Here is a 25,497-nt window from a genome sequence, read left to right as displayed (position 1 = left end):
ACGAGCTAATTTTATCCCTAATCTATCCCCAATGAGCAAGCCTGTGGTAGGGAGCTGGACACACACACACTATATATGTCTCACCAGCCACTTTATTAGGTACACATGTTCAATTAACACAAATCTCAATCAGCCAAATCACACAGCAGCAACTCAATGCATTTAGGCATGTCGACATGGTCAGGACAACCTGCTGAAGTTCATACCAAGCATCAGAATGAGGAAGAAGTGATTTAACTGACTTTGAACGTGGCATGGTTGTTGGTTCCAGCCAGGCTGGTCTGAGTATTTCAGAACTACTGGTATTTTCACACACAGCCAACTCTAGGGTTTACAGAGAATGGTCCGAAAAAGAGAAAATATCCGGTGAGCGTCGGTTCTGTGGGTGAAAATGCCTTGTCGATGCCCGAAGTCATGATTTTCGAGATGATAGAAAGGCAACAGTAACTCAACCACTCGTTACAAGGTATTACAAGGTATACAGAAGACTATCTCTGAACGTACAACACATCGAACCTTGAAGCAGATGGACTACAGCAGCAGAAGACCACACCGGGTGCCAATCCTGTCAGCTCAGGACAGGAAACTGAGGATACAATTCGCATGGGCTCACCAAAATTGGACAACAGAAGACCTGAAAAACATTGCCTGGTCTTGATCGATGAGTCTCGATTTTTGGTCAGAATTTGGCATAAACAACGTGAAAGCATGGATCCATCCTACACTGTATCAATGGTTCAGGCTGCTGCTGGTGGTGTAATGGCGTGATACTTTCTTAGCATGCTTTGGGCCCCTTAGTACCAAATGAGCATCATTTAAACACCACAGTGTACCTGAGCATTGTCACCAAACATGAGGGGGCTTATAAACAGAGACAGAGCCCATATAGCTACCTACTGGATATATAGTGCACTACAGAGGGTATAAAAACCAATACTTCTCCCTAGATAGGCAGCTGAATCCTAAGTGACTTTATAGTGCACTATATAGGGATTATTTCATCCCCTATACAGTGTGCCCTTCCAGAGAGATTGGGAATTCCAAATTGCTCCCTCCTTTCATTTAGTGCAGAAGTCATGAAAAGCCTATTTAGTGCACTTGTATAAACTAAACAGACTCCGAGATGCTTGCCCAGTGGAAACATAGTGCACTATATAGGGTTTAACACCCAAGTAGTGCACATAGAAAGGGAGTTGAATAGTGTAGTGGAAGAACCCTTTATTTCATTCCCTATGTACAGTAGTGCACATATACAGGGACCAGTCATGGACTTTGAGATAAATCTTTAATATGACAATGACACTGTTTTAAAAAAAAAAAACATGTCCACTTTCCCTCATTACACAGAAGTGTGCACTCCTGAAGTCCACTCTAATGCCGACTCGTCCCCTCATCTGATGATCTAGAGCACTTCACTGGAGCTGAAGAAGTAGCATAAAGATAACAGACTGCTTTCCAAACAAAGTGTGTTACAAAAAGAAATCAGAACGGAGTCACTGCGTCCTGGTTGATGGAGGTGAGAACAAAGATACTTCTGCACTCGTTTTCCCTTTTAGATCTCGCAAACATCTTGCACAAGGTGACAAAACAGAAATAAACTTCAGACCTGAGAAGCGCCAGCACACACCGATTGGAAGTGTTAAGGCACGAATGTCATTCTGAACATCATACCAGGATTATATGTTGACGCATTAATGTCCTTGTTGTCACTCTAATGAAGCAAACGTCAGGAGACATCTCTGAAGATTCTCAGTCATCCAGGTCATAGTAAACTGTGGGTGGTAAAAGAGAGCAACTGGACTTGCTTGAAGATTCTTGAAGACGTTTCACCTCTCATCCGAAAGGCTTCTTCAGTTTTGTTTGACTGGTAGGGAGTATCAGGTATTTATGAAAACATCCATGAGAGGATAAATACTTGATACTCCCTACCAGGCAGACAGAACTGAAGAAGCCTTTCGGATGAGAGGCGAAACGTCTTCAAGAATCTTCAAGCAAGTCCAGTTGCTCTCTTTTACCACCCACAGTCAGGAGACATCATTCTGAACCACTAATCATCATTATACTGACCATAACAGGTGACACACAAGTGTGTGTGTCTCTCTCTCTCTCTCTGACATCCAGCTAGTCTGTGTGTTGATTCTGAACACTACACTATCACACTCTGTGAAGACATGACAGGTCTTTATAAAAAAAAGTCATTGCGGACACCGAAACGTCACGGCATACTGAACATATAAGGCTCTCATTGTGGATTCTGTGTCAAAGATCATCCTGAACACTAACACATGTTCTGCACATGCATGACATGTCATTATAACTGGCATCACTCTGCACACCCAAATGTCATGCTGACATGCAGATAAATACACAGTTATCTCTGATTGCATAATCTAGCCAGTTCTCATTCTGACTCTTCACTAAACCGTCAGTCAGTACATGACATGGCACGACTTTAGAAAGACACCCAGGCTTCATGGTGGAGTTACCCGAAATCTAACGTTAGTACTACTGTTAAGGTAACAAATGCTATTCAAAAGCATACAACGGTTTTCCTGAAGTCCCGCCGAGGATTGAGTGGACAGCTGTCGGCGGCTTGTTTTGTTTGGCGGCAATTCAACGAAGAAGAAGAAACAAGGCGTGCAGTAAGCCACAGGAAGACATTTAACTGTACAGTGAATGTGAAGTGGTCATGGCAGAAAAGTCAGATGGTTGTTTAAGAAATAATGAAGTTAATGTGAATGAGGATATGTTTTGGGAAGAAGTCAGTCGAATTAGGAAACTGTCAGATAGAGATAGCAGTGGAGACGAGTCTGGAAAATCTGTTATCAAAAGAACCAAGGTTGATAGAAAGATGTCTAAGGGGTCAAGCGAAGAAGTATGGAAAGTTATGGTAGTTTTTGAACAAAAAGGAGGGCCAGATTTACATCCAATCCACATTACTAAGGCAATTGAGAGAGAAATAGGAAAGATAAATCATGCCAGATTCATGGGAAATGAGAGGCTTTTGATTTTTGCTAAGACTGAAAAGCAGCAAAATAGCATCCTGATGAAGGAGTCACTTAACAAACTTAAAATTACCTCACATATTCCAGGGGCAGCATCTAAAGCTAGAGGTGTCATAACAGGAATACCAACATCAGTCTTAATGGAAGAGATCAAGGAGAATCTGGCAAGGTATGCAATAACTGATGCTAAACGCCTGACCAAGGGAAAAGAAAAAACTGAAAGTCCATCAATTTTATTAAGCTTCAGTAAAGACTTGCCGACTAGAGTTCAGATGTCTTACATGGTCCGTGAATACATTCCACCTCCATTGTGGTGTTTTAAATGCCAAAGATTTGGTCATGTGGCAGGGCAATGTAGAGGTAAAATAAGATGTGCAAAATGTGGTGGTCAACACGAATATGGTCAGTGTGGGGAAACTGTATTAAAGTGTTGCAACTGTGGAGGGCCACACAGTGCTGCATATGGTGGTTGTGAGAAGCAAAAGGAGGCCAAAGAAATACAGAAATACAGAGTTACATACAAGACTTCTTATGCAGATGCCATTAAGATAGTTAAGAAGGATAAGAGAGTTACTAGTGTTCCTACTTCACCAGAACAATCCACTTGGAGCCAGTTTGATAACACACTAAGACTGAAAAACAGAGTTCAATTAGAAGGGAATCCTCAACATGTTAACAGGCCTAGGCCTGTTTCAGCTTCAGTTACATGTAAGTGTGAATGCAAAACAAAAATCACAAAAACACTACTTGTGGATAAGAATGAATTCATTGCGTTTATTTGCACAGTGATGAACACAGCATTACAACACTCAAGGAAAAGTGACAGGATTAAATCAATTGTTGACATTGCCAATGATTTTTTGGGGCCTATGAGTAAAGCTGATGTAATTCATGAAATGATAAATCTTAAATATGGACAGACTCAAGGTAGTTGAATGAATTATGGTTCTTTTCATTTTACAATGGAATGCAAGGAGTTTATTAGCTAATGGACAAGAATTCAAAAGTTACATTCAAAATTTGACAGATAAACCTGATATAATATGTATTCAGGAGACATGGTTGAAACCACACCTAGATTTTATCATCAAAGGCTTTAAAGGCATTAGATTTGATAGAAGTAATGAGAGAGGTGGTGGATGTACGACATTCATAAAAGATGGGATTCCTTACAGACATATTAATATAGATAAAGAACATGAATGTATTATCACAGAAATATTTAATGGGCCTAAGGAAATATATAGTGTTGTTAACTATTATAACCCATGTAAAAGTTTAACAACTGACATGCTAAACAATATCTTTGAGAAAAAACATCCTGAAATATGGTGTGGTGACTTTAATGCCCACAACAGCTTATGGGGTAGTAGACATACAGACATGAATGGCTCAGCAGTTGAAGAAATGGCCAATGACAGAATGTTAGTTTGTTTAAATAATGGTTCTGGTACTAGGATCAGTATTTATAAGAATGAGACATCTTGCATTGATTTAACCTTAGTTGACAGAAGAATTGCTTATAGATGTAGGTGGGATGTAGATCAATCAACTAATATTGGAAGTGATCATTTTCCAATATGGTGCAAAATGGATATGGAGTTTAAGATTGATCCAAATTATATACATCACAAATGGGTGTTTAGCAAAGCTAATTGGGATGAGTTTAAAGAAATCTCTGAAGATATGCTTTCAATGATACCAGAAGTTGATCAAAACGTGAATGATATGAATAGTAGCATAAGCTCTCTTATATACTTTGCAGCAAGCCAAAGTATTCCAATTAGTGAAGGTAAAAAGAATAAAATAAATGTACCATGGTGGGATGATAAATGTACTGAAGCAATTAAAGAACGAAATAAAGCTTTTAAGATCCTGTGTAAAACATTAACATCTGATAATCTTTTGAATTATCAAAAGAAAAGAGCCATAGCCAGGAAAGTTATTAAAGAAGCAAAAAGAGAATCCTGGAGGCAGTTTTGTTCAACAATAGGTAGAGAAACTACAATAAACCAAGTATGGATGAGGATTAAAAAGATGACCGGAAGATATAAACCATCACATATCCCTGTGCTAATGGAAGGTGATAATCAATATGTTGCTGATTCTGATAAAGCGAACCTTTTAGGTAAAACCTTTGCAGATATCCATAAAGGTAACCATCTGGAAGAATGTTTTAAGAAAAGGAAAAAAGAAGTCTTGGAAGTAAATAAAGATACTCTAGTCATGAAGGAACCAAACATGCCCAGCATGGATGCTGAATTTAATATATCAGAATTAAAAATGACTTTAAATAACACTGCATATTCTGCTCCAGGCAGTGATTACTTATGTTATGCTATGTTTAGGCAATTACCTGATGCAGTTCTACAAATGATTCTTAATCTATTTAATAAAGTATGGAATGAGGGTAAACTACCAAATGTATGGAAAAGATCTACAATCCTCCCATTTAATAAGCCCAGAAAGGACCCAAGCAACCCAGGGAATTATAGACCAATAGCTCTCACCTCACATTTAGGGAAACTGGCGGAGAAAATGATTGTGTCAAGATTAAATTACTATTTAGAATATAATTGTTCACTTCACAGCTGGCACGGTGGTGTAGTGGTTAGCGCTGTCGCCTCACAGCAAGAAGGTCCTGGGTTCGAGCCCCGGGGCTGGCGAGTTTGCATGTTCTCCCCGTGTCCGCGTGGGTTTCCTCCGGGTGCTCCGGTTTCCCCCACAGTCCAAAGACATGCAGGTTAGGTTAACTGGTGACTCTAAATTGACCGTAGGTGTGAGTGTGAATGGTTGTCTGTGTCTATGTGTCAGCCCTGTGATGACCTGGCGACTTGTCCAGGGTGTACCCCGCCTTTCGCCCATAGTCAGCTGGGATAGGCTCCAGCTTGCCTGCGACCCTGTAGAAGGATAAAGCGGCTAGAGATGATGAGATGAGACTTCACAGCTATCAAACTGGATTCAGGAAACAGAAATCAACAACTGATGCATTAATCAAACTTACTAATGAAATTGAAAAAGCATTGGTTATGAAGGAGGCTATGGTAACAGTCTTTCTAGATATAGAGAAAGCTTATGATACCATGTGGAGGGAAGGATTATTAATAAAATTAGGAAAATTGGGAATTAATGGGAAGATGTACAACTACATATTAGACTTTCTTTCTCAACGTACCTTAAGGGTCAGAGTGGGTGAAGGTGTTTCAGAAGAATTTACTGTTGAAAATGGAATACCCCAAGGGAGTGTCATTAGTCCAATACTTTTTAACATTATGATTAATGATATTTTTGAGAAATTGGGTGAAATGAATGAAGGTTTACTATATGCAGATGATGCTGTTATATGGAAAAGGGGACGTAACATATCGCACATTACTGAATCAATCCAGAAGGACATACACATCCTAGAACAATGGGGGATAGATTGGGGTTTATGTTCTCTGTTCAAAAATCTCAAGTCACATACTTTACAAGAAAGAAAGTTCCAGAAAATGTTAAAGTAATGCTATATAATCATATTATTGAAATGGGGAATGCATTTAAATATCTAGGTATGTGGTTGGATAGTAAACTGACATGGAAACTTCATACTGAACATGTTGAAACTAAATGCAAAATGGTACTGAACTTGATGAGGATGATATCTGGTCTTACCTGGGGAGCAGACAGACAATCTTTGCTGAATATTTATAAAGCATTGATAAGATCAGCTATTGATTATGGTTGTATTACATATAGCTCAGCTTGTAAAACATCCCTTCTGAAGCTGGAAAGAATACAATTAAAGGCCATTAGAATAGCTTTGGGTGCTATTAAAACAACTCCTGCATGTGCTCTTCTGGTGGAGTCAGAGGAAACCCCACTTAATTTAAGGTTTAACAAGCTTTCTTTAATGTATTGGGTCAGACTGCAGAGCAGTATTAACAATCCAGCCATATCAGTACTTAAAGATTGCTGGGAATATTACAAGAAGCATAATGGGTTTGGGTGGAACATTGACAATACTGCAAACCAGTATGGTTTGAAGGAATTAACATACAGCCCTGCATTAGCTTTAAGTGGTGTCTCTCCATGGATTCTGCCTACCCCTGAGGTTAATATAGAACTGCTAGAGGCAAAGAAAGATTATCCAAATCAAAAGAGTTTTGCATTATTTTGCAAACAATACTTGACTTCTTCATTCTATGGATATCTCCAAATTTATACTGATGGATCAAAAAGATGTATTAAGTGGTAAATGTAGCATTGGAATTTATATTCCAGAATAAAAAAAAACAACAACATATGGCTATAGACTGAATAATTTCCTATCAGTTTACTCAATTGAAATGGCTGGAATTCTTTCTGCATTAAGATGGATTGAAGAAATCAAACTACTCAAGTCAGTTAGATTCAATGTCAGTTTTACAAAGTTTTTTTTATCAGGTAACTCAACAAGGGAAGACTTGAAGTTAAACATCTCTTAGCTCACATAAGGAATATGGGACTTACTATTGAGTTTTGTTGGATACCAGCCCATATAGGAATTAAAGGTAATGAAATAGCAGACCACATAGCCAAAGAATCCATTGATAAAGAACAGATAGACATTCATATTCCACTGGGAAAAGGAGAAGCTAAAGCTTTAATTAAAATAGAGATTATGAAAAGATGGCAAAAAGAGTGGGAAACAGAACCCGAAGGTAGACAGTACTTTAATATGCAGAGTCAGGTATGGGGGAAAAGAATAACATCAATGGGATTTAACAGAAATGAGGAGGTAGTATATACAAGATTAAGACTGGGACACACAGGTCTTAATGCAACATTACAGATATTAGGTAAAAGTGATGGTCTTTGTCAAGGATGTAGAGTTAAGGAAGATGTTGAGCACATTTTATTTCATTGTAGTAAATACAGTTATCAAAGACAGAAATGGTTGGAGCTTGAAGCAGGTTCAGACATTCACAACATACTAAAGGAAGAAGGAATACAGCGAAATAGAATTAAATCACTAATCAGTTATCTTAATGATACAGGACCTAATGAAAAGAATATAGTTTTTTTTTTTTGTAGCCTAGTAATCTGACATAGAATCTGTCCAGTCCCTTCACACACTCCTGTACAGTAGGTGGCGGTATACACAGATTGTGATAATCTGCCATTAAAAAGAAGAAGAAGAAGGCTTCACGGTGAACACACACACCCCTTCCGGAACATGGAGGAAAAGCGAGCTGGATGTCATTCCGAACGCCGCTCGCTTGAGTTGCACCAAATGTCATTCTGTACGCAGTGACGTCATACCGCGCGCCCAACGCCCCGCTGAACACAGAGGAGGGTTTCTCAATGCAGAGATCATTATGAGCGCGCGCGCACCTGATCTGCTGGCGGTGTCACACTGATCCTACAATAGCTAGCGAACCTGCTAGTCACGCCAGCGCTCCTAACTAGCTTAGCATGCAGAGCAGAGTGATGTGTTAGCATGAGCGCTACTGTACAGCCCCGCAGGTTCACCTACCGTGAACGGGACATCATTCACACTCCCCACCGAATAGCAGCAGTCTCCCGGGTTCACGGCTCCCGTCAGCACCTGGTGGAGATGCATCGCTGCTCCTCCGCGGCTGTCTGTCTGCGAGGGTTGACGATTATTTTAATAATTCACAGCGATGAAAACAACACCGAGCCGCCGCTTCACTGTCTCCATCTATTAGCTAACCGGGAATTCCATCCGCCTCCCTCTCTCTCCCTCTCTCTCGGGTGCGCGCTTGGCCTCTTTCTGTGGGGAGGAAAAATAAAACTCTCAATATCCTCTCCGACACCAAACATGGACCCAACCTGGGCCCTGTACTACGAAGCGGGTTTTCTGGCTTACCAGGGTAACTTCGAGAGTAACTTGATCACGTGCAGCGTAACTTCCCGATTAACCCATACTACGAAAGTTGGCTATGTTCAAACCGAGGTATGCTGCCATGGCAACTTATGCTGCATCTCAAACCTGCTCGTCTCAGGTTATGTTCTTGGTTAACCCGAGGTTTCTGATTAACCACACCCTTTTTAAACACCACCTCTCCACCGACATTTCCTCTAGAGACAAAGCCAGCGTACCTGGATGACCCGTGCAATATCGGAGCGCAGATTAGAGATGGGATTTATGGCTCTTTGATGGGATCCGCATCTTTGTGATCCGTTCTTTGAAAAGAGCCGTTCAAAAGACTGGCTCATTTGGCTCTTTTTAAATATTTATTCAGTTTTAAGAAGACAGCGTCTAAAGAAGCCAGATCCCTCTGCTTAGACAGTGACATCAATATTTCTGGACATACCTTTTATATAAAGCAACCTAGACTTACATTATTGTAACCCCTAAACGCTCATAAATAACCATTAAAAAACAATGAGGGCTTCAATGAATGTCCATGCAGAACGGCTTTTCTGTAAAAAAAAAAAAGAACCCACTCAAGAACATAGTTACCAAGAACGCAAGAATATTTTATAAAAAACACTTGTTTTACAAAAATATTTAAGTCTGAGATACAAAATAGATACAACTACAATAAATATAACACAATAACTAGTTATCACACAAGAACATTTTAATAGAAAAAAACTTTCTATATTAAAAATATTGAAATTGTAACAAAAATAGATACAACTAAACAGTCAGATAAATAGATAAAGTTATAACAAGAACACAAGATTATTTTAATAGGAAAAAACAAACTATTAATGCAAAAATATATTATTATTAGAAAAATAGATACAACTAGACAAACATAAATAAATAAAATATACAAAAATAGAACAAACAAAATGACGATAGAATAAATTAAATGAACGTCCGTGCAAAGTAGTTTCCCCACAATATTATCATTAATATCACACAACAACATTATAAACTATATACAAAACAATTTGAACTATTAGGCAAACAGATAAAACTTGAATAAATAAAAGGCAAATGAATGCTTGCTTGCACGCGCACACACACACCATTATGAATGATGTTTTTATATTTCATTTTCACCTGTTGCCAGGTGCGTTTGGCACTGCTGTTGCCTCTGAAATGTTCACAGGACATACACCAACTTAGTCAAAGGGACTGAACAGTCAGTCATCCTAATTCATGTGACTCTGTGCACATATCAGCTTAAGTAGGCTACTCCATGAATTTACCATACCAAATTTTATTCAGGATTTTTCGGACATTAAACAAGCTATATATGACTGGGGCCACGTCGAAGGACCATTTTCTGTGACTTGTGATTGATCATGAAGCTTTCTCTCATCCTATACTTCTGTTCTGGAACATGTAGAAGGGAGAATGTACTTGCGCATTTACCCGATCGGCAATTCGTTGCCAACATGCTTGCCGCTCCTTATTGGCAGCCGCTGTGTTAGATTTTGCTCTTAATGTTGTTTTGAACTCCTCGTAGCTTTGCATTATGACAGCACATTCTTCCTCCGTGAAGTATGGCGGGGGTGTCGTGGCTCAGATGGCTAAGGCACCCTACCATAAATCCGGAGGAACCCGGGTTCGATTCCGGCCCGAGGTCATTTCCCGCTCATTTCCTGTCTCTCTCTACACTGTCCTATCCAAAAAAAAAAAAGGTCTCTGTGAGGTAAATGTGGTCAGTGTGCTGATTAGATTTAATCAATGAGGAATCTGGAGAACTAAACACAACAGACTGGCTGAATAAAACCACCGTGTGACTGGGTTTCCACTTATTTATCATTTAAATATTGTTTGTTCTACATCCATAAAGGGAATCCCCGATTATGTGTGGGTTTATTTTTGTATTTTTACTTCAAAATGGCTTCCTTCTCACTCTGAAGGGAACAGAAGTGTGATTGTCAGTTATGGATATGGGTCACAACATCATTCTGTCACATGACCATCACAAACACTGTTTATTACATTTAACCAGAACAGGACATTACTGAATAAATGTCTCAGATTGATGTTTAAACAAAGAGCAGGACAAAATGAACAGATAGGACAGGAAGAGGGGAAGAATCCACAAAACAACGTTAAAAGAACAAGATTACAATCAAAGTAAAAAAAAAAAAGTTTGCGAACCCCTTGGAATTTTCTATATTTATGTCTAATTCCCATATAAAACATGGTCATATCTTCATGTAAGTCACAATAATGAACAAAAACAGTCTCCTATAACTAAAGATACACAGATTTTCAAAGAATGTTTGACCATATTGAAGAAATCATTCAAACTGTGAAACTGAAAGTTGGACAAAGTCAGTGAACCCTAAGCTAATGGCTTTTTAAAAAGCTCATTGCAGTCAGAATTTAGCACACCTGGGTTCCATTTAATGAAACGAGTTCAGAGGTATGGCCGAGAATTACTTTGATTGATAAAAACCCCTGAAAAGTCTGAGTTTGAACTTTTGACCAGAAGCATATCCAGATGGGAATCATGCCTCGCACAAAAGAGCTATCTGAAGACCCACGATCAAGAATTGTTAACTTACATAAGGCTGGAAAGGGTTACAAAGTCATCTCAAAGATTTTAGGTATTCATCAGTCTACGGTCAGGCAAGTTGTCTATAAATGGAGACGATTAGGTATTGTGGCTACTTTGCCTAGAAGTGGGCGCCCCGCCAAGATGACCCCAAGAGCACAACGCAAAATCATTAATGAAGTAAAGAAGAACCCTAGAGTGACAGTGAAAGACTTGAAGATGTCATTAGAACTGGCTAACATCTCTATTCATGATTCAACAATACGCAAAACACTGAACAAGAAAGGAGTCCATGGCAGGACACCAAGAAGGAAGCCACTGCTGTCAAAAAAGAACATTGCTGCATGCCTGAATTTTGCAAAAGAGCACTTGGACACTCCACAATGGTACTGGGAAAATGTTTTGTGGCGTGATGAAACCAAAATTGAACTATTTGGGAGGAACAAGCAGAACTCCATTTGGCGTAAAAAGGGAACTGCATATCAACATCCGAGACCTGTACCTGTCCAGAGTCAGGAAACGGGCAGGTAACATCTCTGCAGACCCATCACACCCTGGTCACAAATTGTTTAAACTTCTCCCCTCTGGGAGATGCTACAGAACACTGTACGCAAAAACAACCAGACACTAGAACAGTTTTTTTCCCTCAGGCTGTCTCTGTGATGAACAGCTAAAACCGGACTCAAATATCAGTAACATCAACTGTGAAATATCTGCACACTCATACCGTCATTCTGTTCACACTGTATATTTATATTTACTAAGTCATCCTTGGACTATGCTGTCTATACATATTTACCCTTCTACATGTACATAGCTTTTTGTTTTTTTTGTCTATGCATTTTATCTGTTTGTACTAGGAGAGCTAAGTGAAACCGGAGTCAAATTCCTCGTGTGTGTTCACCTGGTAAATAAAGTTGTTTATTATTATTATTATTATTATTATTATTATTATTATTATTAACATCAAAACATCATCCCTACAGTAAAGTATGGTGGAGGGAACATCATGATTTGGGCCTGCTTTGCTGCATCAGGGCCTGGAGAGCTTGCCATCATTGAGGGGAAAATTAATTCCCAAATGTATCTACAAATTCTCCAGGATAATGTGAGGGTGTCTGTCCATCAACTGAAGCTCAGAAGAGTCTGGGTGATGCAACAGGACAATGACCCCAAACATCACAGCAAATCCACAGCACAATGGTTTCAGAAGAACAAAATCCGCCTTTTGGAGTGGCCTAGTCAGAGTCCAGATCTCAATCCGATTGAGATGCTGTGGAATGACTTGAAGACAGCCATACACAGAAGACAACCCAAAAATATGGAAGAGTTAATGCAGTTCTGCAGGGAAGAATGGGCTAAAATTCCCCCTGTACGATATGCAGGTCTGATCTGCAGTTACAGGAAGCACCTGGTTGAGGTCATTGCTGCCAAAGGAGGGTCAACCAGTTATTAAATCCGAAGGTTCACTTACTTTTTTCCACCACTACTGTGAATGTTGAATGCATTTCTATAATAGTCATGAAAAAGTAGAATATTGTGTGTTATTGGCTTAAGCTCATTGTGTATATCAGTACCTGTGACTTGGATGAAGATCAGATCACTTTTTATTCCCAATTCATGCAGAAAACCAGATAATTCCAAAGGGTTCACATACTTTTTACTCTGACTGTATCTAGTTACACATTACATACCAGACAATCTAAACCATGGGAAGCCATGGCCGAATGGTATAGCAGCTTTGGGACCAAAAGGTTGCTGGTTCAAGTCCCTGAATCAGCAGGACTGGCTGAAGTGCCCTTGAGCAAGACACCTAACCCTGAACTGCTACCCAGGTTGCTCTGGATATGTTGTACATCACTCTGGATAAGAGCGTCTGTTAAATTCATGTAATATAATGTAAACCCATATACCTGACCTATCCATCTAGCTGCCTGTTTGTCTCTAGGAGTTAGAAAAGGAAATGCTGTATTTTAAAATGTAAGGTATACAGGGGTGGAGAATTCTTGACTGATTGTATTTTGTTATAATAATTAAATATTACTTTTGGCACATTTAGCTACTTCAGTATTACTGAAACTGAATACTTGTACCCTTACCTGATTACATTTCCATGAAAGAAGTACTTTTTACTCCTTATATATTTAGTTAGACTTTCCACATACTTCTTAAACCTGGTGCACACGGGCGACTTCTCGTCGCAAGCGTATTGCGATTTTTGGACGCAAGTTTCCCCTCTCGGGTAGCTGTGTGTGCGTGTTATCTGTGACCAGTGGGCGATTTGGGGAGGGGGATGCAAATCACGTGGAAATCACGTGACTACTTTGTGGGCAGGGATTGGCTTAGCCTTTGGAAGTGATCGCTTCATTATCGTAAAGACACACACACACATGGCGATATCTCTGCAGCAAGTCAGTGACTGGCGAATTTTTGTTGCAGAATATCAAGCACATTTGATACCTGTGATCTGTCGCAAGCGAAAAAAATCGCTGTCACAAATATCTGTACACAAAGCAATTTTTTGCTTGCGTCAAAAAGTTGCACGACCAAGCAATGGAAAATCACCCATGTGCGCCAGGGTTTACAAACCTTAAACATTTTCATAATTTTCATTGAAGATGTTATTTTCATAAATAAAGATTTTTTTTCAATTTGTCTTAGAACTTTTTGACTTACCCTCGTGTATTCTATCCACATTCACTGGATATGAGCAATCGCGCGCTCTGATTGACGACTACGATATTAGCTCATATACCATGAGTAAAGAAAAACAAAATGGTGGCGTGCATCAAGTCAGATATATCACCTTCTTATAAAGTATTTAAAAGAAATAGAAATAGCTGAAAGAATATAGCTTTCTTTTTCCCCCCAATATCTCCTGTTCCACACTCCAGCCCAGTCAGTGGTGGTAATGCATCTGTACTGTAAGTTGTTTTGCCAACCGCCAAAAAAAACGTAAAGAGGAAAAAGAAAATGGCTGAGCGTGTTGCTGAACCAGCCAAGGAACCCTCAAAATACCATGTTGCTGAACCCCCCCCCCCCCCAAAATCCCCAAAAAAGCAACAAAACATGGAATAAAAATATTTGATGGTAAGAAAATATCTCTTTGTTTTTTTCCATTTCCAGTTGAGAGTACACTGTGCACATTTTGGCTGCTGCTTCTCACTGAAGCTTTTTATTTTATTTTCCCTTTTGTTTTTCTTTTTTTGTGTTTGTGTAGTTTGCTGTTTGTTTTTTGTTTTTCGTTTGAGTGTTTTGTCCACTGGTTGTGATGTAGCTCCGGACCCAGTTTTGGACATCGGCTCCCTCCAGGCCTTGGTTCGCCATTAGTGATGCCTGTGCTCCTCATTATGGACTGCAGTGAGCTTGTTGCTCTTTTAACATCATGGTTGTCAAGCGCTCTGTGTGATGGTACTTTTGTGCTTGGTGCAGTGTTCTGAGCGATGTTGCCCGGCGGTGTCGCGGCGGTTGTGCAGGCAGTGTGGGATTTATCTTCATGTGCCTTTTGGTGGGACAGTGGCAGCTACACCATTGGAATGACATCCTGACTTTCTTTTGGTGGACTTTTTCTTTTCCTAATTGTAAAGTGAACTTGGGGATGATAAAGATGCTATATAAATTAAACTGATTATTATTATTATTATTATTATTATTATTAAAGCATTTTTCACAAATTGCTCCTGTCATTTCACCAGTTTGTTTACATTACAAGTGGAAATGATTGTGATGGATGTTTTGTATAAAGTTTTTATTTATCAAATTTGCTAAAAATAAAAATGCTCTGTTTCTCAAAATCCAGTGAATGTGGATAGAATAAAATTGTTATTCCACTCAATCTTGTCATACATGGCTTATAGCCAGTTTTGGGCAAGTTACTTCAAAACTGTTTTGCATTATTTATTACTTGTTACTATCATTTTCAAGTAATTAGTTACATTACAATATTACTGTATTTAAAATGTAAGCCATTACACTACTATTGCATTACTTTTAAGTTACTCTCACTAAAATAACTGGAAGTTTGGATTTGGCAATCTAAATGTAGCTCACGACGCTCAATTAGCTCATCACACATCCAGTGGAAGGTGATGTGGTATCTGACTGAGCTAGGCTTATGGTTAAAAACACTAGAATATAATAGCCACAGTGACGGCTCATGGCACAATACAAGGAACAATCATCGCAAGAACAGACAAAAGGTGAAAGTCTGGCAAATTGTGATAGAAATACTGTAACTTTAGGCCTATTCATATTAACATTAATTGAACTGTATTGTAATGTCTAAAGATATGACAGGATACAAAATTAGCATTTCTATGCCTTTATTGTTTTCAAGTTTACAGCATTAAGCATAGTTTATGCTTCATAAAAAAAAAAGATTAGCCCTAAGGGATATGACTCCATTTCAGAAATTTAACAAAAATGAACATATTATGGCAAATCGTAGCCTACAATAAAACTGGCCTGAAAAAACCCCACAAGCCTTTTAAATCACGGCTAGACAATGACTATTAGCTATATGAGGCGACCCAGTCACATTTCGAAAAACAGAATTAGAAATAAAATCAAAGTGCTTTTACTGATATTGAAGTGCTTAGGCATATTAGCCCTCGAAGGAAAGGCAGCTCAATCACTTTAGTCTGACTTCTGACCAGAAAAAAACTCAGTTATACAGGACAAAAATGTAAACAAACTGTCAGCATATCTTCAACAACATACTCTGCCACAAGTCTCCTAACCTCCTGAGGCTGAAGTAGCATCTCAGAGCAGCAGAACGTTCATTTTGGCTGTTTTGTGATTTTTATCGCCACTCTCATCCTCTGCTTGCTTCCTTGCAAACTTCATGTTACTATGGCACGTCTGTAAATGTTTAGTTAAATTACTGGCGCTATTTTGGGAAGTGGACAGTTCTTTAGGTTTAGCACACAAAGTGCATTTGACTACGATGTTCTTCACATCCTTATTTTTCACAAACTTAAAGTACTGGGCATGTGCCCATCTGGAGAATGTGCTATCCGACGTTAGATCAGCTGCAGGTTCACTCATCTCTCTCCCGTCTGACTAGCCTAAAGGAAAAGGAAGTGAAACATTTTGCACAGATGTTTCACCTCTGCTGATCTCGCGGTGATTTTGGCGAATTTGTATGAAGGAAAAAAACACCCCACCACTTCATTCCAGGTTAAAAATGCATTGTAACGCGTGTTACTGACATTTGTACCGAGTAAAATATTACCAATTTTTTTTCTGTAATGCCTTACATTACCGCGTTACCGCAAAAAGCAATGCATTACAGTAATTCGTTACTTTTGTAACACGTTACTCCCAACGCTGCTTACAGCCTCATGTATGACTCAATTTCGTGGAAAAAAAACTGTTAAATATATTGAATGAGGGCGGCACGGTGGTGTAGTAGTTAGTAGTCGCCTCACAGCAAGAAGATTCCAGGTTCGAACCTAGCGGCTGGCGAGGGCCTTTCTGTGTGGAGTTTGCATGTTCTCCCCGTGTCTGCGTGGGTTTCCTCCGGGTGCTCTGGTTTCCCCCACAATCCAAAGACATGCAGTTAGGTTGACGTGGGGCAGCCTTGGGCTGAGGTGCCCTTGAGCAAGGTACTGAACCCCTGACTGCTCCCCGGGCGCTCTGGGCTGCCCACTGCTCTGAGTGTGTGTGCGTGTGTTCATTGCTTCAGATGGGTTAAATGCAGAGGATGAATTTCACTGTGCTTGAAGTGTGCATGTGACGAATAAAGGTTTCTTCTTCTTTTCTTCTTCTTCTCACAGCAAGAAGGTTCTGGGTTCGAGCCCAGTGGCTGACGGGGCTTTTCTGTGTGGCGTTTGCATGTTCTCTCCGTGTCTGCATGGGTTTCCTCCAGGTGCTCCGGTTTTCCCCACAGTCCAAAGACATGCAGGTTAGGATAATTGGTGGCTCTAAATTGACCATTAGGCTTGGCACGCTTATGGGAAAAAAACCGAACCATACGATACGCCTGTTGCGGTGCAATACGCGTATAAACCGCGGTACCCCTATTTAAGACGTTCGCCAAAAAAAAAAAGCCGAATGCTCGTATGAAACCACGTGGTTCTCCCGGCGCCGCGCCGGATTTCCGGCGTACCGCGGCGCCGGAAAAAAAAAAATCTAGTTCGCCCATTATCCTGTGTCATTCTGAGATGCGCAGATAGACAGTAAAGGGAATTCGGAATTCCCTTTACTGTCTATCTGCGCATCTCAGAATGACACAGGATAATGGGCGAACTAGATTTTTTTTTTTCCGGCGAGGGGAGGGGAGGTTTGTTTTAAACAGTGCAGTGATTGGTTTTATTGCAATATTTTATATTGGCTGTGTGTGTATTTTGTTATAAATCGTTCTAAGAATACAGTGGCACTTTAAGATTAGATAAGAAATCCAGCCATACGTTTCAAAACACTGCACTTTAATTTCAAGTGAAAAAATACATCCTCACTCTCAGGGATTAGAAGAGTTTTTGATTCGGTTTTTGTATATAGGTGGTTGGTTGGTCGCCACATAAAAGTTTAAGTTTTAACACACACATCTGTTCAAAAGTAAGCTTTAAGAACTCATTTTTATTTCTTCCAATTATGAAAACTCTGTATGTGACAAAAGACACCTGGTTCCTCTAGATGCCACAACATGGCAGCAAACACTCCTGACACTTTGTATAAATACTGTAGTAAATAAAAAAGCTGTTGAAATCATCCATGTCTTCCCTCTTGCTGTTTCAAAATACTACCTGGCTTTTCATCAGAGATTGTTCATAAAATGTGCTTATGTCAACTCAAACTCAGTTTGTGCATGATTATTTCATTGTAACTATAATTTTAACCTCTCTTAAATGCTGTATCCTAAACTATGTTTACTTAAGGTAAATAGTAGGCTATATGCCCAAATACAGAGTACTTAAGATTTAAAAAAAAAAAAAAAAACCGCAATACGTACCGAACCGCAGACCTCAAACCGCAATACGTACCGAACCGCGACTTTTGTGAACCGTGCCACCCCTATTGACCATAGGTGTGAATGTGAGTGTGAATGGTTGTTTGTCTCTATGTGTCAGCCCTGTGATGATGTGGCAACTTGTCCAGGGTGTACCCTGCCTCTCACCCATAGTCAGCTGGGATAGGCTCCAGCTTGCCAGCGACCCTGCACAGGATAAGTGGTTACAGATAATGGATTGGATGGATATATTAAATGAGCTCAATTGAATGATGCAATTCATCCATTAATGTAGAAAATCTAAAGAATCATGCCAATTCATCATCATCTGTCACCATTTCATGCTACACAATATAGATAATGCTATAGCTATCTGTGTTGGGGGTTAAGGATCACTGGAGGAGTAGTACCTTTCCTAGTGGCCTGTAGGCATCCTAGACTGGTCTCCTTACAGCACCCTGTGAAGCACAGCATATGGTCACTCAAGAGCTGATCACACCAGCCTCTCTATGGTGAAGACTGACCATGTGTCCTACTTGTGGTGCCCCTGTTACTATTGCAGAACATGGCGGATCTTGGGGAGTAAACCCTGAAAACAAATCCCACCTCTTGTTTTGGTGGTGCAACAAGTTTTCTCTGTGACTGTGTCAGCCTTGCTGTCCCGTCGAGCAACAGGGATTACTTGCCAAGGGACGCTATTCCATGCCATTTAATGTCGACATTGAAGGCACAGCTTTACTTTTTCTGGGGACAGTGGCAGGTGGGGAGTTTGACTGGGGCGGTACACCTGTCAAAGCATAAGGCAGGTGTCCTAAGGTGAGCTCGGGGAGGACAGAAACCTCCCATGGAGCAGAAGGGCAAAAGCTCTATCTGTGTACAGATGATGATGGATAATCCACCAGATGGGTAGATACATTACCATTTTTACTTAAGTATGAGGCTCCACACATGAGAAGCTTCACAATTGCACTGGCTATAGGAAGATACATTTCACAGTTCTATAGTTACATCAAGCTTCAATGGAATAAGAGGAGGAAACAGCACCCTGCTCTTATCTTTACTCATCATTGATGATTGTTTTATTGCTACATGGTATCAGGAGTCATTCTATAGATGGGTAGTGTCCTAAATTAACACATTATATGACATTTGGTACTTTACAGACCACTTAAAGTGATATTTCAGTCAACAACGCAGTAATATAATTGTATTGCTTTCTTGCCAGTTGAATGTTGTGCAGTATGCATGTGTAAATCTTCCCACAGTGGTGTCTCTCATCAACTTTGTTCAGTATCACAGACAGACTTGCTCATGGTGTTTCTGACTCTGTATGACACTCAGGGAGGAAGTGTAGCCAAAAGTATGAAGGTCATTCAAATGAAACTCAACTTCAAATGTAGTGTGCATAATATTCTACTATTTTATGAAACTGTTTATAACTGTCTTTTTTGTCTTGTTGAATGTTTAGCTCTCTTTCATTTTGTCACTGCCATTTATTCATCCAGTTCAGAGTGGAACACTAGAGGGCAGGCATGAGGGAGCCCCGAGACATAAAGCAGCAGCCACTACACCATCAACAAACTAGAGTGAGCAAGTGAGTGGGGGACTGACAGCATCCGTACATCCCAGTTTACTAATCACTCTGTCTGAGGATCCTCCAGATCTACTCCTTTACCTAATAAACTTAAAAAAAAAAGGCTTGACTAAACAAATATTCCTCAAACTAAACAGCAATAAAACTGAGATCATCATCTTTGGCCCAAAATCCATCCTTCCCACCTGTCAGAACTTCTCACTCTGTATCGATGGTCACTCTGTCACTCCCTCCCCCCTCGTTAGAAACCTTGGAATCTATATGGACCCTGCACTCTCTTTCAAATCACACATTAACCATGTAACCAAAACATCCTTCTTCCACCTACGAAACATTGCACGCCTGCGACCCACTCTTTCCACCCCAGCTGCAGAGACATTAATTCATGCCTTTATCACCTCCAGACTCAACTACTGCAATAGCATCCTGTATGGCCTCCCCTCCACTGTTCTTCAAAAACTACAATATGTTCAAAACTCTGCTGCTCAGCTGCTCACCCGCTCTCCCTCCAGAGAACATATCACCTCTGTCCTCCGTCAACTTCACTGGCTTCCCATAAAACAACGCATACACTTCAAGATCCTCCTTATCACCTACAAGGCCCTCAACAATCTTGCACCCTCGTACCTGACTGATCTCCTCCAACGCCACTCCCCCACCCGCCGACTACACTCTGCAGATGCCAACCTCCTCACTCCTATCACCACGTCCAAGTACCGGACCCTCGGTGACAGAGCCTTCGCCATCGCTGCCCCTACCCTCTGGAACTCCCTCCCCCTGGCCATCCGTAACTCTGATACACTACTTTCCTTCAAGCGCCATCTCAAAACCCACCTGTTCAAGACTGCATATGACACTTGATACGTCACCTTCCTGCAGATCACCTTCTTATTTATCTGTTGTGTGTGTGTGTATGTGTGTATGTTTGAATCTCCTGTAAAGCGTCTTTGAGTATCATGAAAAGCGCTATACAAAACTGCTGTATTATTATTATTATTATTAAATGCTGAGACTGTGTCCGAGTCCCAAACACTACTTGGAAGGCTGTTCCATAACTGTGGGGCTTTGTAAGAAAAGGCTCCACCCCCTGATGTAGCCTTCACTATATGAGGTACCAGCAGATAGCCTGCACCTTTTGATCTAAGTAGGCATAGCGGGTCAAAAAGGACCAGAAGTTCTCTCAGGTACTTCTGAATTCTGCGCAAGACCATTCACTGCTTTAAAGGTCAATAGTCTCATCTCATCTCATTATCTCTAGCCGCTTTATCCTGTTCTACAGGGTCGCAGGCAAGCTGGAGCCTATCCCAGCTGACTGGGGTGAAAGGCAGGGTACACCCTGGACAAATCGCCAGGTCATCACAGGGCTGACACATAGACACAGACAACCATTCACACTCACATTCACACCTACGGTCAATTTAGAGTCACCAGTTAACCTAACCTGCATGTCTTTGGACTGTGGGGGAAACTGGAGCACCCGGAGGAAACCCACGCGGACACGGGGAGAACACGCAAACTCCACACAAAAAGGCCCTCGCCGGCCATGGGGCTCGAACCTGGACCTTCTTGCTGTGAGGCAACAGCACTAACCACTACACCACCGTGCCGCCAAGGTCAATAGTAGTATTTTATAAACAATATGAAATTTGATTGGGAGCCAGTGCAGTTTGGATAAGACAGGGGTGATGTGGTCATATTTTCTAGTTCTAGTAAGGACTCTTGCTGCTGCATTTTGAACTAACTGGAGCTTGTTTATGCACTTATTGGAACATCCTGACAGTAAGGCATTACAATAATCCAACCTAGAGGTAACAAAAGCATGAACTAGTTTTTCTGCATCGTGTAGTGACATTAAATTTCTTATCTTAGCAATATTTCGAAGATGAAAGAAAGCTATCTGGGTAATGAAAGAAAGAAAGAAAGAAAGAAAGAAAGAAAGAAAGAACAACTTTATTCATCACACATGTGAAATTTCCTCTCTGCATTTAACCCATCTGAAGTAGTGAACACACACGAGCAATGAGCACACACATATACCCAGAGCAGTGGGCAGCCATGCTAACAGCACCCAGGGAGCAGTTGGGAGTTCGATGCCTCGCTCAAGGGCACCTCAGCCCAAGGCCATCCCATATTAACCTAACCACATGTCTTTGGACTGTGGGTGAAACCAGAGCACCCGGAGGAAACCCACGCTGACACGGGGAGAACATGCAAACTCCACACAGAAAGGCCCTCGCCAGCTGCTGGGTTCGAACCTGGAACCTTCTTGCTGTGAGGCGACCGTGCTAACAAGTACACCACCATGCCGCCCAATGTTATTGATATGATATGATATGATATTGATAACATTATGATATGATATGATATGATATGATATGATATGATATGATATGATAATGTTATCGATATGAGTTTCAAATGAAAGACTGGGGTCAATAATCACTCCGAGGTCTTTTACTGCTGCACGTGAAGAAACAGAAAGGCCATCCAGAGTTACTGTGTAATCCGAAAACCTACTTCTAGCTCCATGTGGTCTGAGTACAAGTACTTCAGTCTTGTCAGAGTTAAGCAGAAGGAAGTTAATAAGCATCCAGTGTCTAATGTCCTTTACACATTCCTCAATTCTATTAAGCTGGTGTCTCTCATCTGGTTTTGCAGAAACATACAACTGTGTGTCATCAGCATAACAGTGGAAACTAATACCATGCTTATGAATAATATCACCCAGAGGTAACAAATATAAAGGAAAAAGCAGTGGGCCTAAGACAGAACCTTGTGGAACACCAAACTTTACCTCAGTATGTCTAGAAAAATCACCATTTATATCAACATACTGATAGTGACCAGTTAAATGAGACCTGAGCCAGGAGAGGGACGTTCCCTTAACTCCCACAACATTTTCTAGTCTATCCAGAAGAATGGAATGATCAATGGTATCAAATGCTGAACTAAGGTCAAGCAACACACGCAGCGAGACACAGCCCTGATCAGATGCCAACAGTAGGTCGTTTACTACTTTAACCAGAGCTGTCACTGTGCTATGATGAGGTCTAAATCCTGACTGATACATTTCATGGATGTTATTCCTTTGTAAATATGAGCATAACTGCTGTGCCACAGCTTTTTCTAGGATCTTGGAGATAAAGGGGAGGTTTGATATTGGCCAATAATTGCTGACAGGGATCAAGGTCAGGTTTTTTAATCAGGGGTTTGATAACTGCTAGTTTAGAGGATTTGGGTATATAAACAATCCTAAGAGAAGAATTTGTTATTTTTAGAAGTGGTTCAATTACTTCAGGTATGATGTGTTTGAATAGACGTGTTGGTAAGGGATCTAGTACACAAGATGAGGATTTTGATGCGGAGACGAATGAAAGTAGCTCGATTTCTCTAAGGGGAGTAAAACATTCTAATTGCTGATCTGAGTTAACAATAGTTAACTACAGGGTTACTTAAATTGTCACTTCCATTGTCTCATCTCATCTCATTATCTCTAGCCGCTTTATCCTTCCACAGGGTCGCAGGCAAGCTGGAGCCTATCCCAGCTGACTATGGGCGAAAGGCGGGGTACACCCTGGATAAGTCGCCAGGTCATCACAGGGCTGACACATAGACACAGACAACCATTCACACCTACGGTCAATTTAGAGCCACCAGGTAACCTAACCTGCATGTCTTTGGACTGTGGGGGGAAACCGGAGCACCCGGAGGAAACCTACGCGGACACGGGGAGAACATGCAAACTCCGCACAGAAAGGCCCTCGCCGGCCACGGGGCTCGAACCCGGACCTTCTTGCTGTGAGGCGACAGCACTAACCACTACACCACTGTGCTGCCCCACTTCCATTGTCTGACCTTAAATTAGTAGTTTGAATTTTTTGTCGGATATTTTAAATTTTGTCATTAAAAAAATTCATGAAATTGTTGCTACTACATACTGCAGGTGTGCATGTGTCTATAGTGGACTTATTCCTGGTTAATTTTGCTACAGTATTAAATAGCAATCTAGGATTATTTTTGTTATCTTCTATTAGAGAGGAGAGATATGTTGATCTAGCAGCACTGAGAGCTTTTCTATGGACCCTTTTCACGTGACGTCACGACAAACGCGGCCGCCATTTTGGACATGTACTACCAGTAGTTTACCACAGCCAGCATTGAGGAACGGCAGCAAAGAAAGTGTTTATTTTCAGCAAGACTTCCATCATGCCACTTTGTTGTTGTGCACCTGGATGTAGTAACCATCAACAAACAAGGCAAGGGTTATCATTTTATCGGATCCCGGTAGATGCTGACCGACGGAGAAGATGGATAGCGGCATACCAGCGCTTGTGTAGTGACCACTTTGTTGGAGGTAAGACGAATAAAATTAGCCAGAAAAGGCATTACATTGCTGTTAACATTCCATTCTAGTTTACTGTAATTATGATCTGGCAGCTATTTACACCGGATCCAGTGTAAATAGCCGCCGGAGCCAACGTCCGAGGTTCCGGAGCGCGCTTGCTCGCGGCCCGGCTGGAGCAGGCGGCCGCGGAGCCAGCGCGCGCTCACTCGCGGCCCGGCCGGAGCCGGCGGCCGCGGAGCCGGCACGCGCTCGCTCGCGGCCCGGCCGGACGTTGGCTCCAGCAGCTATTTACACTGGATCCGGTGTAAATAGCTGCTAGATCATAATTACAGTAAACTAGTAAATACAGTTTTCTGCATCTCGCTCCTTTTTCTTTTATGTTTGTCGCCTTCCTCACATTCAAACCGATTTGAGCCGAAGTCCACTACATGTCCAAAATGGCGGTCGCGTTTACGAAGGTCACGTGACTGAAAAGGGTCCATACTTCAGGAAGCTCTCCTCCCAAGCTAATTTGAATGCTACCAATTTTATTTGGCACCATTTATGTTCCAGTTTTTGAGTGGTCTGTTTTAAAGTGTGAGTGTCATCATTATACCTGGGTGCTATTTTTTTCTGATTATTTTCCTTTTAAGAGGAGCTACATTATCTAAAGTAAAGCGGAACGTTGACTCTAAGCATACAGTTGCCTGATCAAGTTCTGCGGGGGCTGACAGTGACCCAATCAAAGTTGATAACTCTGGGAGATCATTTATTTTAAGAAAGCTCTTCTAATATTCAGATGCACACCACTGACACTGTTCTTCATTTAGCCATCAGTGACGAGTTACTTTTTGTGGCAGCGGGGGCATGGTCAAGCGCCGGTCTGTGACCGGAGGGCGGAGTCAGGGCAGGTAAGTGGCAGAATCACTACACCTGATGTCAATTAACCTGTGTTTGTGTGTCTTCCCAGTGACCGCGCCCTATATAAAGAGAGAGAGAGCAGAGGAAGTGAGCTCTCTCCTGAACCAGACGACTTGTGTGTGTGTGTGTGTGTGTGTGTGTGTGTGTGTGTGTGTGTGTGTATGACTGGGAGATTTACAGTATTTTGTGTCTGAAAAGAACAAATAAACCATAAGTTATGGAACTTTACTCTGGCCTGCCGTCTTTCTGTG

General features: G+C 41.0%; 1 protein-coding gene across 1 annotated transcript in view; it reads left to right on the top strand.

The window, feature by feature from the left end:
• The window catches only part of LOC132888477 (NACHT, LRR and PYD domains-containing protein 3-like), a 345,899-nt gene extending 325,037 nt beyond the window's left edge, over positions 1 to 20,862 (top strand). Inside the window, exon 21 of the mRNA XM_060924523.1 lies at positions 20,247 to 20,862. Within this exon, the coding sequence (XP_060780506.1) occupies positions 20,247 to 20,862 (616 nt within the window). The remainder of the gene's footprint in view (positions 1 to 20,246) is intronic.
• Positions 20,863 to 25,497: the final 4,635 nt, after the last annotated feature.

The sequence above is a fragment of the Neoarius graeffei genome, chromosome 6 (assembly GCF_027579695.1).
Source record: "Neoarius graeffei isolate fNeoGra1 chromosome 6, fNeoGra1.pri, whole genome shotgun sequence".
NCBI lineage: Eukaryota > Metazoa > Chordata > Actinopteri > Siluriformes > Ariidae > Neoarius > Neoarius graeffei.
Note: the sequence above shows the minus strand (reverse complement) of the source record. Positions and strands in the feature narration are given on the sequence as shown.